The following is a 15,568-nucleotide window of genomic DNA, read 5'->3' on the forward strand; positions in this document are numbered from 1 at the left end:
TCTCGCCATCTCCTACACCTACTACAAAGGTGCCTAATAAGTCCTCAGGTAATGACTAGCTTGCTAATCCTTTGTCTTGCATAAAAACGTGATAATTCCTTAAATAAATACTCGGCTGCATACAGTTTAGACATTGGTCACCCTGGAAAAGCGATCTATAGGAGTGGATTGCTCACCTCTAGGTAGAATAATTGCAGGCTTTAACCCTGGACTGTGAAGCCGACAGGGACAGAGCAGAGAGGATAGGAATATGCCTCCCTCCAGCTTTACAGCTACATTGCTGTTGCTTTCTTAGTAAGCTCATGAGAGAACTGCTTCGAACTTAACTCTCATTTGGATTGACCTGAGCTCTTCTGGTCTGGTTTGGATTGACCTCAACCAATCAACTATAGCTAAGCTATATATACACACTAACACTGCTCCATCTTGTGGAGAAACAAATGTAGTGCACCCTGACTAGGCCTGTGTAAAGGATCTATTTATATAGAATCACACTGTAACAAGGGAGAATATGACAGGAGATAAAATACAAAATGCAGGCATATTACATGACATTAATACATAATTAAGATACGTTTGCGGTGCCCATGGTCACGTAAGTGGGACACTGCAGATGCAGCCCCATTCAAAAATTTGCTGTGGGGCCCAGTCAATTCTAGCTACGCCACTGATGCAGCCCACAAAAGCAAGTTGGGTTTATCGATTCCAAATCCTTAATTTAATTGTGGGCCTGGTGATCATTTTAAGGCCTTTTGAGCAGCAGCAGCATACGGATAAAAATGAGTGGCAAGGTGACATGGTGTGGAGATGGCAGCATGAGGAGGCCACATAGTGGCACAATCACTGAGTCTGGATAAAAGACTAAGACCACAGATTGCTTAGAAAGATGCAGATGGAAACAATCTGTAGAGCTGTATCACCGTCACCTGCAGAATAATGCAGCCATCAAATTCAAGTTGGGTTTGTCGGTCCCACCTCAGCTCACCAGCAGGCCCACACCTAAAATCTTTTACTGGTTCAGCTCATATGCAGGCCTGCGACTTAAATCTTTTACAGGGTCAGCTCACATGCAGGCCCGCAACTCATGCTGCCTTGCTTTGAAGTAGTAGCCGTAGCAGTTTATCAGGCTCCCTCTCCGAAATCAAACTATGATTCCCCGTTATCGGTGATCACCATGGTAGGCGCATAAAAGAACATCGAAAGTTAATAGGGAAGATATCCAAATGGATTGTGGACGTCACGGGGACGTGCGATCAGGCAGAAGTTATCTAGAGTTATCTAGAGTCAACAAAGCGGCAGTGTCACGAACCGGCAGGACAGGCAGTGAATCCTCTGCACCAGAGAGGAGATGGCGCGGGTTGTACTAGAGGACCGGTTCTAAGCAGTTACTGGTCTTCACCAGAGCCCGCCGCAAAGCGGGATGGATTTGCCGCGGCGGTAACTACCAGGTCGTGTCCCCTAGTAACAACTCGACCTCTCTGGCAACTAATAAGGCGTGGTACACAGGGAGAAGGCAAGAGCGTAGTCGGACGAAGCAGCAGTCAGGGCAGGCGGCAAAGGTTCAAAGGCGAGTGGACGGTAGCAACGGGTACGGCAACAGGTAAGGCAAACTAACATCATAGGGAACGCTTTCTCTGAGGCACAAGGCACAAAGATCCGGCAGAAGGCTGTGGGAGGGGAAGGTATAAATGGGCAGTGCACAGGTGCAGCCTAATTAAGTCAGCACTGCCTCTCACAACCTTAACCCTTAATAACCCCTTTGGACCAGGCACCAATTACTGGTGCACTGGTCCTTTGAATCTAAGAGTCCCGGCGCGCGCGCGCCCTAGAGAGCGAGGACGCACACGCCAAGACGCTGGAGTGCTGCCTGGGGACATACGCTGTGAGCGCTCCGAGACCAGCAGGGGACCCGGAGCGCTCAGCATAACAGGTAGCAGGGCCTCTCCTGTGTAACGTTCCTCATCCAAAATACCACAGTGACATTCCCTGTAAAATTGTATTACTCATTCCAATAATAGGGCATCTTAAGAGTCCTGTATTGTTATTTATCGTCACTACCTCCCCGAGTCGGGAGTGGGTAATTGCCGCGCGCCTCCTGCCTTCCTTCAATTTTTCTGCATTAATAACTTGACCCACCATCTCCACCCAATCATATTTCAGCCATTGACCTCCCTTGGATGTGGTATCCCTTTCTCCCTAAGTTCCCTTTCTCCCTATAAGTTCCCTATACAGCATCAAACCCTGATTACCCGTGATCACCACGGTAGGCGCAGAAAGGAACATAGGGCAGACATCCGAATAGATCAACGCCGTCACTGGAACGTGCAATCGCCCAGAGGTTATCTAGAGTCACCAATGCGGCAGTAGGCCCTCACCGCTAAGGTTTTAGATGGTCAGATCAGCAGGCATTTGCTCCAAATGTTTTTGAGGGTCACCAGCAGGCCATCAATCATCATTTTTCAAGGGTGTGTACAGGGAGTGCAGAATTATTAGGCAAGTTGTATTTTTGAGGATTAATTTTATTATTGAACAACAACCATGTTCTCAATGAACCCAAAAAACTCATTAATATCAAAGCTGAATATTTTTGGAAGTAGTTTTTAGTTTGTTTTTAGTTTTAGCTATTTTAGGGGGATATCTGTGTCTGCAGGTGACTATTACTGTGCATAATTATTAGGCAACTTAACAAAAAACAAATATATACCCATTTCAATTATTTATTTTTACCAGTGAAACCAATATAACATCTCAACATTCACAAATATACATTTCTGACATTCAAAAACAAAACAAAAACAAATCAGTGACCAATATAGCCACCTTTCTTTGCAAGGACACTCAAAAGCCTGCCATTCATGGATTCTGTCAGTGTTTTGATCTGTTCACCATCAACATTGCGTGCAGCAGCAACCACAGCCTCCCAGACACTGTTCAGAGAGGTGTACTGTTTTCCCTCCTTGTAAATCTCACATTTGATGATGGACCACAGGTTCTCAATGGGGTTCAGATCAGGTGAACAAGGAGGCCATGTCATTAGATTTTCTTCTTTTATACCCTTTCTTGCCAGCCACGCGGTGGAGTACTTGGACGCGTGTGATGGAGCATTGTCCTGCATAAAAATCATGTTTTTCTTGAAGGATGCAGACTTCTTCCTTTACCACTGCTTGAAGAGGGTGTCTTCCAGAAACTGGCAGTAGGACTGGGAGTTGAGCTTGACTCCATCCTCAACCCGAAAAGGCCCCACAAGCTCATCTTTGATGATACCAGCCCAAACCAGTACTCCACCTCCACCTTGCTGGCGTCTGAGTCGGACTGGAGCTCTCTGCCCTTTACCAATCCAGCCACGGGCCCATCCATCTGGCCCATCAAGACTCATTCTCATTTCATCAGTCCATAAAACCTTAGAAAAATCAGTCTTGAGATATTTCTTGGCCCAGTCTTGACGTTTCAGCTTGTGTGTCTTGTTCAGTGGTGGTCGTCTTTCAGCCTTTCTTACCTTGGCCATGTCTCTGAGTATTGCACACCTTGTGCTTTTGTGCACTCCAGTGATGTTGCAGCTCTGAAATATGGCCAAACTGGTGGCAAGTGGCATCTTGGCAGCTGCATGCTTGACTTTTCTCAGTTCATGGGTAGTTATTTTACGCCTTGGTTTTTCCACACGCTTCTTGCGACCCTGTTGACTATTTTGAATGAAACGCTTGATTGTTCGATGATCACGCTTCAGAAGCTTTGCAATTTTAAGAGTGCTGCATCCCTCTGCAAGATATCTCACTATTTTTGACTTTTCTGAGCCTGTCAAGTCCTTCTTTTGTCCCATTTTGCCAGGGTGTTGATGTCATTAGACCACACCCCTTCTCATTAAAGAGATGCACATCACCTAATATGCTTAATTGATAGTAGGCTTTCGAGCCTATACAGCTTGGAGTAAGACAACATGCATAAAGAGGATGATGTGGTCAAAATACTCATTTGCCTAATAATTCTGCACTCCCTGTATTATGGCCACCTTTTTGTGTAACAAAGGGTGTTTTGGAGTTCCGGTTCCGTGTAATTTTTGGCAGCCCTTTCACTTAGTGCATAGGCTTTATGTGATATATAGGCTGTTTCGGAGAGCCTCTTGGAGTGCCTGTGCCTGTTTCGGAGTGGCTGTTTCCTAACATTTTATCCTGTAAAATAGATTTTTTGGGGGGGGTGTTTGTGCGTATTTTTGTCAGTGGCGTACAACTCGGACAACATGGTTTCCAGCAGTGGCCCGGGAGTTCAAGATGCATCCAGACATCGTCCCCATGGTGTTCCCGATCCATTTCGGTGGTGTTTCTGTCACTTTCTGACCTTTTCCAATTGACCAGGCACCCTCCCCTCTTCAGGGCAGGGGTTACCTGGTTGTCTCCCATTGACTTCCATTATACTCGGGTGCTCTGCCGAGCACACTAATATAGCAATGTGTTCGGCCCGAACACCTGAATACTTTGGTGCTCGATCATCACTATCATCTACACTTACAGCAATCAATCTGAGCGCACAGCTGCAATATAAACTATGGTGGAATAACAGAGCAGTGGCTAGGGCCACTGATGAGACAGGACAGGAGGCTTGTATTTGACTACTTTAGACTTGCTTTTTATCTTAGACCACCATACAAGCACTGTCTGACAAATTGATAAAATTATACTCCACTGTGTTGTCTACAAAGCTCAATCATTTAACGTTGTCAGGGTCTGTTTCTTTGGCATATATAAAGTACATTTGCTATCCTGATCATCATTGACATGTTTCTCAGGAACTGGTATGGCATGCGGTTTTGAAAGTATTTATTTGTAATTTCTTTCTTTCTTTTTTTATAGAATACAATAGAACAAAAGAGACAGATTGGGATGAAAAATCACATTTATTTGATAAGTAAAGGCATCAGGGTAAGGTGTCTATGTATTTATTAGATTATAAGATTATAAGTTTTGCTGTTTTAAAGATCCAGCGTTCTGTTCACTTCTTGCATGCTCCTGTTCCTTTTCCCTGGCTGGCATCTGAAAAAATAAGAAACAATACTATTACTGTTTCCTAATTCAGATCATAGTTACTGCTTGAGAAGAGCTTAGAAATCATTGGAAGACATTTTTTTTATTAATGTAAAACTATGTGTTTGTCACCCATTTAAACATTTTTCTCCTAAAAAAGCAGATCACCTTGCGTCACACAGTAGTCTCAGCAGTGACGTGTCCAAACCAGCATGTGACCCAGAAGAAACATGCCACTTGGGGACACACCACCTACTGTATGAAACCAGCTAGCAGCTTGCACTGGAAGTTGACATGAGGGGAACTGGAAGCTTTAGTGAAGACAGGAGTCAGGGAGCTGTAACCAAACATTGTTGAGCAGGTATAGCTTTCTTTACAGATACTGGTGGGTACAGGGAAGGAGGGGTATTAAAGACTCCTCTGATAATTCACCAGTATCTAATTGGTGGGGGTCTGACACACCCGAGCTCTGCCAATCAGCTGTTTGAGAAGGCACCAGCACTGACACTAGTGCCTTCTCTCAGCTCTCCAAGCATAGCACCATACATTGTACAGTGGCTGTGCTTGTCATCGCAGCTCAGCCCTATTCACTTCAATGTGACCGATGAATGTGACGTCACATGGCCTTGGCCTAAATCTCTGCACAATTTGAGTTCAAAAGTCAAGTGGGCGGTATGATCAATGATTGACAGCCTTATCTGTATGAGTGTGCATACAGATATATCTGACATCATTGAGTAGACCCCACCACCTAGGCTCAGAATGAGAGGATGATTATTTGAATAAAATTCAAGTTATACTGAAAATGTTACCATAAAACTAATTTGACAGGTTGACTTTAACTTCATCCTATGTACAAGTTTGTGGCCTTACAGTTTTACCGATAAAACTGTTATTTACCTGCAAAGTATGTGGCTATTAACAAGAAATGTATAAACTTACTATGTGAGGCTGTACTCTCTTACCCTGGATCTTTTTTAATGAATGCTTGCATTACTTCAGCCTTTGGTCTAGAAGATATTACTTTACAAAGCAGTACCACCTCACAGATATTCCAAACTATAGTGTCCAAACAGTTCTGTAAGCCAAAACATGTCAGCACAGTAACCAATTATCCACATGGAGTGACCTCTAACACTGCCCTGTTAACTGAACTGCCCAAGAAATTTTGCCCCAGTACTCTATAGTATCTTCGGAGTAGTTACTGCAGATATTGTTTGATGGGAAACTGTCCTAAATCACAAACACTTACTGAATCTTGGATACGTGATTGTCATGTTATTTTAATGAAAGGGTCTTGGTCCTCATTAAATGGACCCATGCGCCAAATGTGGCTCCTGATCACATTATGGCATATAATATGACATGTGCATATCATATTATGGAACTGAATAAAGTGGGTTTTCCAAATATTTACTGTTTTGATATATCAAAGATGTTCTGAAAATCTTGTTGAATATGGCCCACCAACAATCTTCAAAAAACAAGATGTTCAAGTTCCTATTTTAGGTCTTACCTGATTTGCTACCATCGCAAGAATCCTGGCCCCAACCGGCACCACCGCCTTAATTAGAAAGAGAGTGTAATTTCCTTTTTAGAAGGCATATAGACTGCTTTCTAAACTTTTATGATTGGTTTTCTTTCCTCATTCTAATGTGAATTAATTTGTTCTTGACACTAATCATACAGCTCCTGCACTGTTTTATTACATGCGTCTGAGGCTTCTAAACAGGCTTAACTATTAATGACCTATCGTCAAGGTACTATAGGTCATCGATATCACACTGGTAGGTGTCTGACTATTAACAACATTACTATAGGAGAAATAAAAAGACTAGCTGTGTGCTTCCCCTGGTCATGAGAGTTAATAACAGGGGTCCTAACAGCAGGGCCCTATCATAATCACTTATTACTGGTGACTTCTTACATATATAAGAGTAGCTAAAAAATAGTTATGTTAATAGGTTCATATATACACCATCCTTTAAAGCACTTTATAGAAAGCACACATAGACCAAATAGCTTGCTTTGTGCTCATATATTTGCCATGGGGATTTTAGATTAATGTACCATAGACACCAAACATGAATGGCCACAGCACTTTTTATCTGGTTGCATTAGTACTTTAGTGAATATGAATGTAAAAAGTCAATATTTGACATTTTTGTGTTTTATTATTACAATACCTGATTTACTACCGCTGCCATATGAACCTTGATCTTGACATTGTTGTCCGGAGCCACCAGCTACAACAGAAATGTGAAGCTTAGTACAAGATTATAGTCAGAAAACCCATTGATCTGCATTCAGATTGCCCGTCTATTATTATTGCTATTTTTATTCCTGATGCATACAGTCTGAATATAATCGATTATACTATGCTATTTCTTGGAATATAGGTACTATACAAGACAAGAGACAAGGGAGAATAGAGTGCATACACAAAAATATAGCCAACAGCCGAGAGATTTAAAATATTTAGCAGTACAAATACATACCCATAAACATGTTTATTTTAGTGTGACATGTTCATGAATATGTTCTCTTTCTTTTTTTGTACTTACATGTACAGGATCCACCTTTCTGCTGGTCATCTCCACACAAGGTCATGTTCTGCTTGCCATATCCACCACCACAGTCACCTCCAGAGCTACCTTGTTGATATCCTCCTCCAGAACCTCCTTGCTGATATCCGCCACCACAGTCACCTCCAGAGCTGCCTTGTTGATATCCACCTCCTGAACCTCCTTGCTGATATGCGCCACCACAGTCACTCCCAGAGCTTCCTTTTTGATATCCACCTCCAGAACCTCCTTGTTGAAATCCGCCACTACAGTCACCACCAGAGCTGCCTTGTTGAAAGCCCCCTCCTGAGCTACCTAGTTTACATCCATCACCAGAGCCACTTGACTGACATCCGCCACCAGAGCTACCACTGCCAGATCCTCCTTTCTGATATCCACCACCACAGTCATCACCAGAGCTGCCTTTTTGGTATCCACCACCAGATTTGCATTTAATATCAGACATGATAACTACAGTATGTATAAAGCAAAGCCAATTCTTAAAGGAACAGCTGTATGTCCACTATATTGGTAAAAGGCTCCTTTTATAGTCGGGAGGTAATAATGAACATAAATTGGCTTGTCTTTCCATTGGCTGTAATTTGTAATTTTTTTTTACAAGGATGAAGCAACATGTATAATTTAGAATCAAATTATTTTGGACAATATATTCTGTAAGCTGAACGTCACGGTGTTTCCTTGCGCTGCACTTTAGAGACTCTAAAAATATTGCTTACATGACTCGTCATTAAATTATATAGCTACCTCAAATCATAAATTATATATAGTATTAACTAGAGGTTCCATTCCAAAATCACTCAGTTTATAGGATAAACTTTTTTCCATATACTATTTTAGTAGTAGTAGTACATAAGGCCGAAAAAAGACATTTGTCCATCCAGTTCGGCCTGTCATCCTGCAAGTTGATCCAGAGGAAGGCAAAAAAAACCCTGTGAGGTAGAAGCCAATTTTCCCCACTTTAGGGGAATAAAAAACTCCTTCTTGACTCCAATCAGGCAATCAGAATAACTCCCTGGATCAACGACCCCTCTCTAGTAGCTATAGCCTGTAATATTATTACACTCCAGAAATACATCCAGGCCCCTCTTGAATTCCTTTATTGTACTCACCATCACCACCTCCTCAGGCAGAGAGTTCCATAGTCTCACTGCTCTTACCGTAAAGAATCCTTTTCTATGTTTGTGTACAAACCTTCTTTCCTCCAAACGCAGAGGATGTACCCTCGTCACAGTCCCAGTCCTGGGGATAAATAGATGATGGGATAGATCTCTGTACTGACCCCTGATATATTTATACATAGTAATTAGATCTCCCTCAGTCGTCTTTTTTCTAACTTGAATAACTCTAATTTTGATAATCTTTCAGGGTACTGTAGTTGCCCCATTCCAGTTATTACTTTAGTTGCCCTGCTCTGGACCCTCTCCAGCTCTGCTATGTCTGCCTTGTTCACTGGAGCCCAGAACTGTACACAGTTCTCCATGTGTGGCCTGACTAGTGATTTGTAAAGTAGTAGGAATATGTTCTCATCACGGGCATCTATGCCCCTTTTGATGTAACCAATTATCTTATTGGCCTTGGCAGCAGCTGCCTGACACTGATTTTTGCAGCTTAGTTTGCTGTTTATTAAAATTCCTAGATCCTTTTCCATGTCAGTGTTACCGAGTGTTTTATCATTTAGTATGTACGGGTGACTTGCATTATTCCTTCCCATGTGCATAACTTTACATTTGTCAGTGTTAAAGCTCATCTGCCACTTATCTGCCCAAGCCTCCAATCTATCCAGATCCCTCTGTAGTAGTATACTGTCCTCTTCAGTGTTAATTACTGTACACAGTTTAGTGTCATCTGCGAAAATTTATATTTTACTGTGCAAGTCTTCTACGAGATCATTAATAAATATATTGAAGAGAATAGGGCCCAATACTGACCCCTGAGGTACCCCACTAGTGACAGTGACCCAATCTGAGTATGTACCGTTAATAACCAACCTCTGTTTTCTATCATTGAGCCAGTTACTTACCCACTTACAGACGTTTTCTCCCAGTCCGAGCATTCTCATTTTATATACTAACCTTTTATGTGGTACAGTGTCAAATGCTTTGGAGAAGTCCAGATACACGACATAGTGCTTTTATTAAGAGAAACAAAATAAGAGTATTGCAGGTCTGATACCTTTTAATGGCTAACAAAAATGGAAGTAATGATGTCATTGTTACATTACAAATTACTAAGTGTGCAGTCATGGTGTATGTTTATGCATAATAATATAACTTTGGTCGTCCATACGAGTTTTTATGCTGTCATTAAGTTGCCTTATTCTGCAGAGTTTTTCGAATGCTGCAATAAGGCCTGCAATGGTATCTGGTGGCAGCTGAAAGATGGAGCTGAGCATGTGCCGACAAATATGATAAAGAACAAATAGAAGGTACTGTAGGGCTTTACAGCTAAGGGCGGGTTCACATACATTTTTGCCATCTGTTTTTTGTGTACAAAAAAAAATATACGTTAACAGATGCCTCAGCATAATGCCATACAGTTGCATCCATTCAGCATAGAATTTCATTGTAAAAAAATATATAAATATTTTAACGTATAATTTTTTTTTACCGGACTCGTGGTGTGGTGTGCTATGCTTTTGTATCCTTTATCCGTTAAATGGATGACAAAAACGTGTTGTGAACCCTCCCTAAATTGTGTTGAATAACTCAGTGGCTATATTAATTTTTTAATTACTTGCAATTTCAAATGTATTTAGATCCAGGTGATTTTAGGGTACACTTAGTATTGGCCTAGCACAAGACTGTGTCATAGTGACACAAAATATGGCCTCATAAGCTATGCCAATAAAAAAATATATATAAGTTATAGTTGCTGAAATGCAAAGGGGAAAAAAGGCCAAAAATGCAAAATGTAACTGATCATTGAGGCCCAAATAGGCCTGATCATTAAGGGGTTAATCAAAATTCTGTATTGACAATATAAATATAATTTAGTTGGTTCTCCTTATTGATGTGTGTTCAGATTTCAGCTAATTTCTCATCAGGGAATCTTGGAACACTGTAATCATACAAGTAAAGATAGTGGTACATTCATTTGACTAGAATATAACTCTTGGGGGGGTCAATTCTTATTGTGAAATATGCCTATATTAGGCGTATTTATAGAAACATAGAATGTGTCGGCAGATAAGAACCATTTGGCCCATCTAGTCTGCACAATATACTACATACTATGGATAGCACCTGGCCCTATCTTATATGAAGGATGGCCTTATGCCTATCCCATGCATGCTTAAACTCCTCCACTGTATTTGCAGCTGCCACTTCTGCAGGAAGGCTATTCCATGCATCCACTACTCTCTCAGTATAGTAATACTTCCTGATATTACTTTTAAACCTTTGCCCCTCTAATTTAAAACTATGTCCTCTTGTAGCAGTTTTTCTTCTTTTAAATATTCTTTCCTCTTTTACCTTGTTGATTCCCTTTATGTATTTAAAAGTTTCTATCATATCCCCTCTGTCTCGTCTTTCTTCCAAGCTATACATGTTAAGGTCCTTTAATCTTTCCTGGTAAGTTTTATCCTGCAATCCATGTACCAGTTTAGTAGCTCTTCTCTGAACTCTCTCCAAAGTATCAATATCCTTCTGGAGATATGGTCTCCAGTACTGCGCACAATACTCCAGATGAGGTCTCACTAGTGCTCTGTAGAGCGGCATGAGCACCTTCCTCTTTCTACTGGTAATTCCTCTTGCTATACACCCAAGCATTCTGCTAGCATTTCCTGCTGCTCTATGACATTGTCTGCCTACCTTTAAGTCTTCTGAAATAATGACCCCTAAATCCCTTTCCTCAGATACTGAGGTTAGGACTGTATCACTGATTTTATATTCTGCTCTTGGGTTTTTACGTCCCAGGTGCATTATCTTGCACTTATCAACATTAAATTTTAGTTGCCAGATTTTTGACCATTCCTCTAGTTTTCCTAAGTCCTTTTCCATTTGGTGTATTCCTCCAGGAACATCAACCCTGTTACAAATCTTTGTGTCATCAGCAAAAAGACACACCTTACCATTGAGGCCTTCTGCAATTTTGCTGATAAAGATATTAAACAATATGGGTCCCAGAACAGATCCCTGAGGTACCCCACTGGTAACAAGACCTTGGTCTGAATATACTCCATTGACTACAACCCTCTGTTGCCTGTCCCTCAGCCACTGCCTAATCCATTCAACAATATGGGAGTCCAAGCCCAATGACTGCACTTTATTGATAAGCCTTCTATGTGGGACAGTATCAAAAGCCTTACTAAAGTCTAGATAAGCAATGTCTACTGCACCTCCTTCATCTATTATTTTAGTCACCCAATCAAAGAAATCAATAAGATTAGTTTGACATGATCTCCCTGAAGTAAACCCATGCTGTTTTTCATCTTTCAATCCATGGGATTTTAGATGGTCCACAATCCTCTCCTTAAGTATGGTTTCCATTAATTTCCCCACTATTGATGTCAGGCTTACTGGCCTGTAGTTGCCCGATCCCTCCCTACTACCTTTCTTGTGAATGGGCACAACATTTGCTAATTTCCAATCTTCTGGGACAACTCCTGTTGCCAGTGATTGGTTAAATAAATCTGTTAATGGTTTTGCTAGTTCACCGCTGAGCTCTTTTAATAGCTTTGGGTGTATACCATCAGGCCCCTGTGACTTATTTGTATTAATTTTAGACAGTTGACTTAGAACCTCTTCCTCTGTAAAGACACATGCGTCAAAAGATTCATTAGTCTTCTTTCCTAACTGAGGTCCTTCTCCTTCATTTTCCTTTGTAAAAACTGAACAGAAGCATTCATTGAGGCAGTCAGCTAGTTCTTTATCTTCTTCCGTATACCTTCCTTCTTTAGTTTTTAATTTGGTAATTCCTTGTTTTAGTTTCCTTTTTTCATTTATGTATCTGAAGAATGCCTTATCACCTTTTTTCCCTGACTGAGCTAATTTCTCTTCTGCCTGTGCTTTAGAAACTCTTATAACTTGTTTGGCCTCTCTCTGCCTAATCTTATAAATTTGTCTGTCATCCTCGTTTTCTTTTATTTTTATAATTCCTAAATGCTATCATTTTGTTTTTAATGATTTTGGCCACTTCTGCTGAGTACCACAGTGGTCTCTTCCTTTTTTTGCTTTTACTCACAAGCCTAATGCAATTTTCTGTTGCCTTCAATAGTGCCACTTTTAAGTAGTCTCATTTCTCCTGGACTCCAATTAAACTGTTCCAGTCTGATAGGGACTCGTATACCACTAATCTAATTTTAGAAAAGTCAGTTTTTCTAAAATCTAAAACATTTGTTTTTGTGTGGTGTGACTCAGTCACTGTACTTATAGTAAACCACACTGACTGGTGATCACTAGATCCCAAGCTTTCTCCTACAGTAATATCAGATACCAAATTCCCATTTGTGAATACTAAATCTTAAATGGCCTCCTTCCGGGTTGGCTCCTCCACTACTTGCTGTAGAGATTATCCCAGTAGGGAATTTAGAATATCTGTACTCCTGGCAGAACTAGCTATTTTGGTTTTCCAGTTTACATCTGGAAGATTGAAGTCTCCCATAATAATAACTTCCCCCTTCAATGTCATTTTAGCTGTTTCCTCAACTAGTAGATCATCTAATTCTTTGACTTGGCTAGGTGGTCTATATATCACACCTACACGAGTTACCTTATGATTATCAAGCTGCAAGGTAACCCAAACTGACTCTAAATTGTTCTCGCTAACTTGTATCAAATTAGATTTTATGCTATCTTTCACATACAGGGCCACCCCTCCCCCCTTCTTGCCTTCTCTGTCTTTCCTGTATAGAGAGAACCCTGGTATTGATATATCCCAGTCATTACTCCCCTTGAGCTTGTCATTTCTTGACCTTTGTGCTACAAGCCTCTTCTGGCATTGTTCCGGGGGGCAGTTGGACTGCTGGATTATCACTCTTTTGCCCCCCTTTCCTAGTTTAAATGCTTCTTAGCAAATACTTGGAACTATTCACCGAGGACATTCGTTCCCTTGAGAGAAAGATGCAAACCATCTTTCTTGTACAGTTCTTTTCCATTCCAACAAGAGCTATCATGAGACACAAAGCCAAACCCTTGGTTCAGACACCATTCACCAAGCCATACATTAAATTCCTTAATGCGCATCTTCCTGTCATGCTGAAAGTTATGCATAGGCAAAACTGCAGAGAATGAAACAGTTGATGCAACCTTCCGTATATCCTTTCCAAGTGTATGAAAAGCTTCTTTCACCTTTGAAACCTCATTGCAAGCCAGATCGTTTGTCCCAAGATGGAGAATAGCATCCACTTCCCTTTCCTGCTTTGCTTGCCTAACAATATTTAGGATCCGTCGTCTATCCCTGCTAGCGGTAGCACCAGGGAGACATCTCACAACACCATTCTCCTCAAACTTCACACCTCTTATGATGGAATCGCCCACCAACAGCTGCTTACTATCAATCCTCCCCTTCTCCTTTTTGTCTTTGGCTGCAGTCTTACATACTTTAGGCATTAGAGATGATTGTTTTTCACCCACTGTGCTTGAGCCATCCTCCATGTTGCTCTTGCACTCTGAAAGTGCTGCAAATGAATTATGGAGAGCCACAGACTGTGGGACATGCCTTCTATCCACAACTCTCAGTCTACCTGAACCTACAGTAACCCATCTTCCATTTCTAGGGGGCCTCTGTGGCAGTGGCATTGCAATGTTCTCAGCCTGAGTTTGTTTAGTGGTTAATTTAAAAATCTCATATTTCAAAAAGGTAATTTCCTGCTGCATTATGGAGAGCTGTCTACAGATCAGACAGTATCCAAACCTTTGAAGAGTGGAACCTGAAATAAAAGCACAACAATTCCTGCACAGAACCAGATCTGCCATTGTAAAGAGGGGAAAGATTTTAACAAACAAATCTTACTTGTTTAGATTGTATCCACCTCCAGATTACCTCCTGAGTATCTCCAATGCACTTATAACAGCAGCACTTGAGATAGCAGCCTTGGAAAAGCAGCAAGCTATTTCAGGTGCAGATTAACCATTGTGCCACAATCTGCGACTTTTCCCTCTTCAAGTGGACATGGAGGGGAAGGGGACGGGCTAGCAGGCCATTCATCATTTTCCACACCTGTTTTAGGCTAGGAAGCTGGCTGACATTTAGACTTGCGCTGGATGCCGGCACCTGTTCATAATTTTGGTCAATCCACTGCCAGATATAGGGTCTATTTAGACCAGCACCTAAAATGCCAGTCTTATTAAATGACCCCCTTAGTAACCTCTACCGCATATACTCAGTCTTTAGACATAAATTTTTTTAATACCATATCTTGGCCTTAACTTGGGAAAACTACTTCCTTTGGATGATGCATTTGTCTTGGCTTAAATTAAGTAATTTATTGGACCTGCCAAATTTCACTTAACTCCTTAATAGTGTATCCTAAGCTATGCTCGAGCTTTGGGAAGCTGACAATAGAGTTCAGCCTTAGCACAGCTCAGACAGCAATTTCAATGCATACAGTGCCTTAAAAAGTATTCTTGAATTTTTATTCTTGCCTTGAGCTTTTCCAAATTTTTTCACGTTATACCCACAAAGTTTAATGTATTGCATTGGAATTTTTTGTGATAGACAAACACAAAGTAGTGTTAAAGTGAAAAGAAAATACCTGTTTTTCAAAATTTTTTATAAATAAAAATCTGGAAAGTGTAGCATGCATTTGTTTTGAGCGGTCAGAGCATGGGATTTTTTTTTTTATAACCTAACCCTGATTTACACTTCTTCACAACTTTTATTTGGGAGTAGCAGAGTTCGAGGGGCTGAATACAAACGAACACCACACTTTCAGATTCATATTTTTCAAAATTTTAAAACCCATGTATCATTTTCTTTTCACTTCATACATACTTCTTGGTACTTTGTGGTGGTTTATCACATAAACTC

The 15,568-nt window shown here is 41.0% G+C and overlaps 1 protein-coding gene across 1 annotated transcript; it reads right to left on the reverse strand.

The window, feature by feature from the left end:
- Positions 1 to 4,940: 4,940 nt before the first annotated feature.
- LOC121004429 (loricrin-like) lies at positions 4,941 to 8,103 on the reverse strand. The gene is made up of 4 exons (XM_040436635.1): positions 7,580 to 8,103; positions 7,202 to 7,261; positions 6,532 to 6,579; positions 4,941 to 5,024 (listed from the first exon to the last, which is right to left on the reverse strand). The coding sequence occupies exons 1-4, from the start codon at positions 8,043 to 8,045 to the stop codon at positions 4,984 to 4,986; spliced, it is 615 nt and encodes a 204-aa protein (XP_040292569.1). The 5' UTR covers positions 8,046 to 8,103; the 3' UTR covers positions 4,941 to 4,983.
- Positions 8,104 to 15,568: the final 7,465 nt, after the last annotated feature.

This window comes from Bufo bufo, chromosome 6 (assembly GCF_905171765.1).
Source record: "Bufo bufo chromosome 6, aBufBuf1.1, whole genome shotgun sequence".
Classification (NCBI taxonomy): Eukaryota; Metazoa; Chordata; class Amphibia; order Anura; family Bufonidae; genus Bufo; species Bufo bufo.

Excerpts from the sequence above, each read along its gene's own strand:
- LOC121004429 (XM_040436635.1), bottom strand. The coding sequence starts at position 8,045 with ATGTCTGATATTAAATGCAAATCTGGTGGTGGATACCAAAAAGGCAGC. Across the intron at positions 7,262-7,579 it reads GAAAGGTGGATCCTGTACAT|CTGGTGGCTCCGGACAACAA; the intron begins GTAAGTACAAAA and ends TTTCTGTTGTAG. Across the intron at positions 5,025-6,531 it reads TTGCGATGGTAGCAAATCAG|ATGCCAGCCAGGGAAAAGGA; the intron begins GTAAGACCTAAA and ends TTATTTTTTCAG.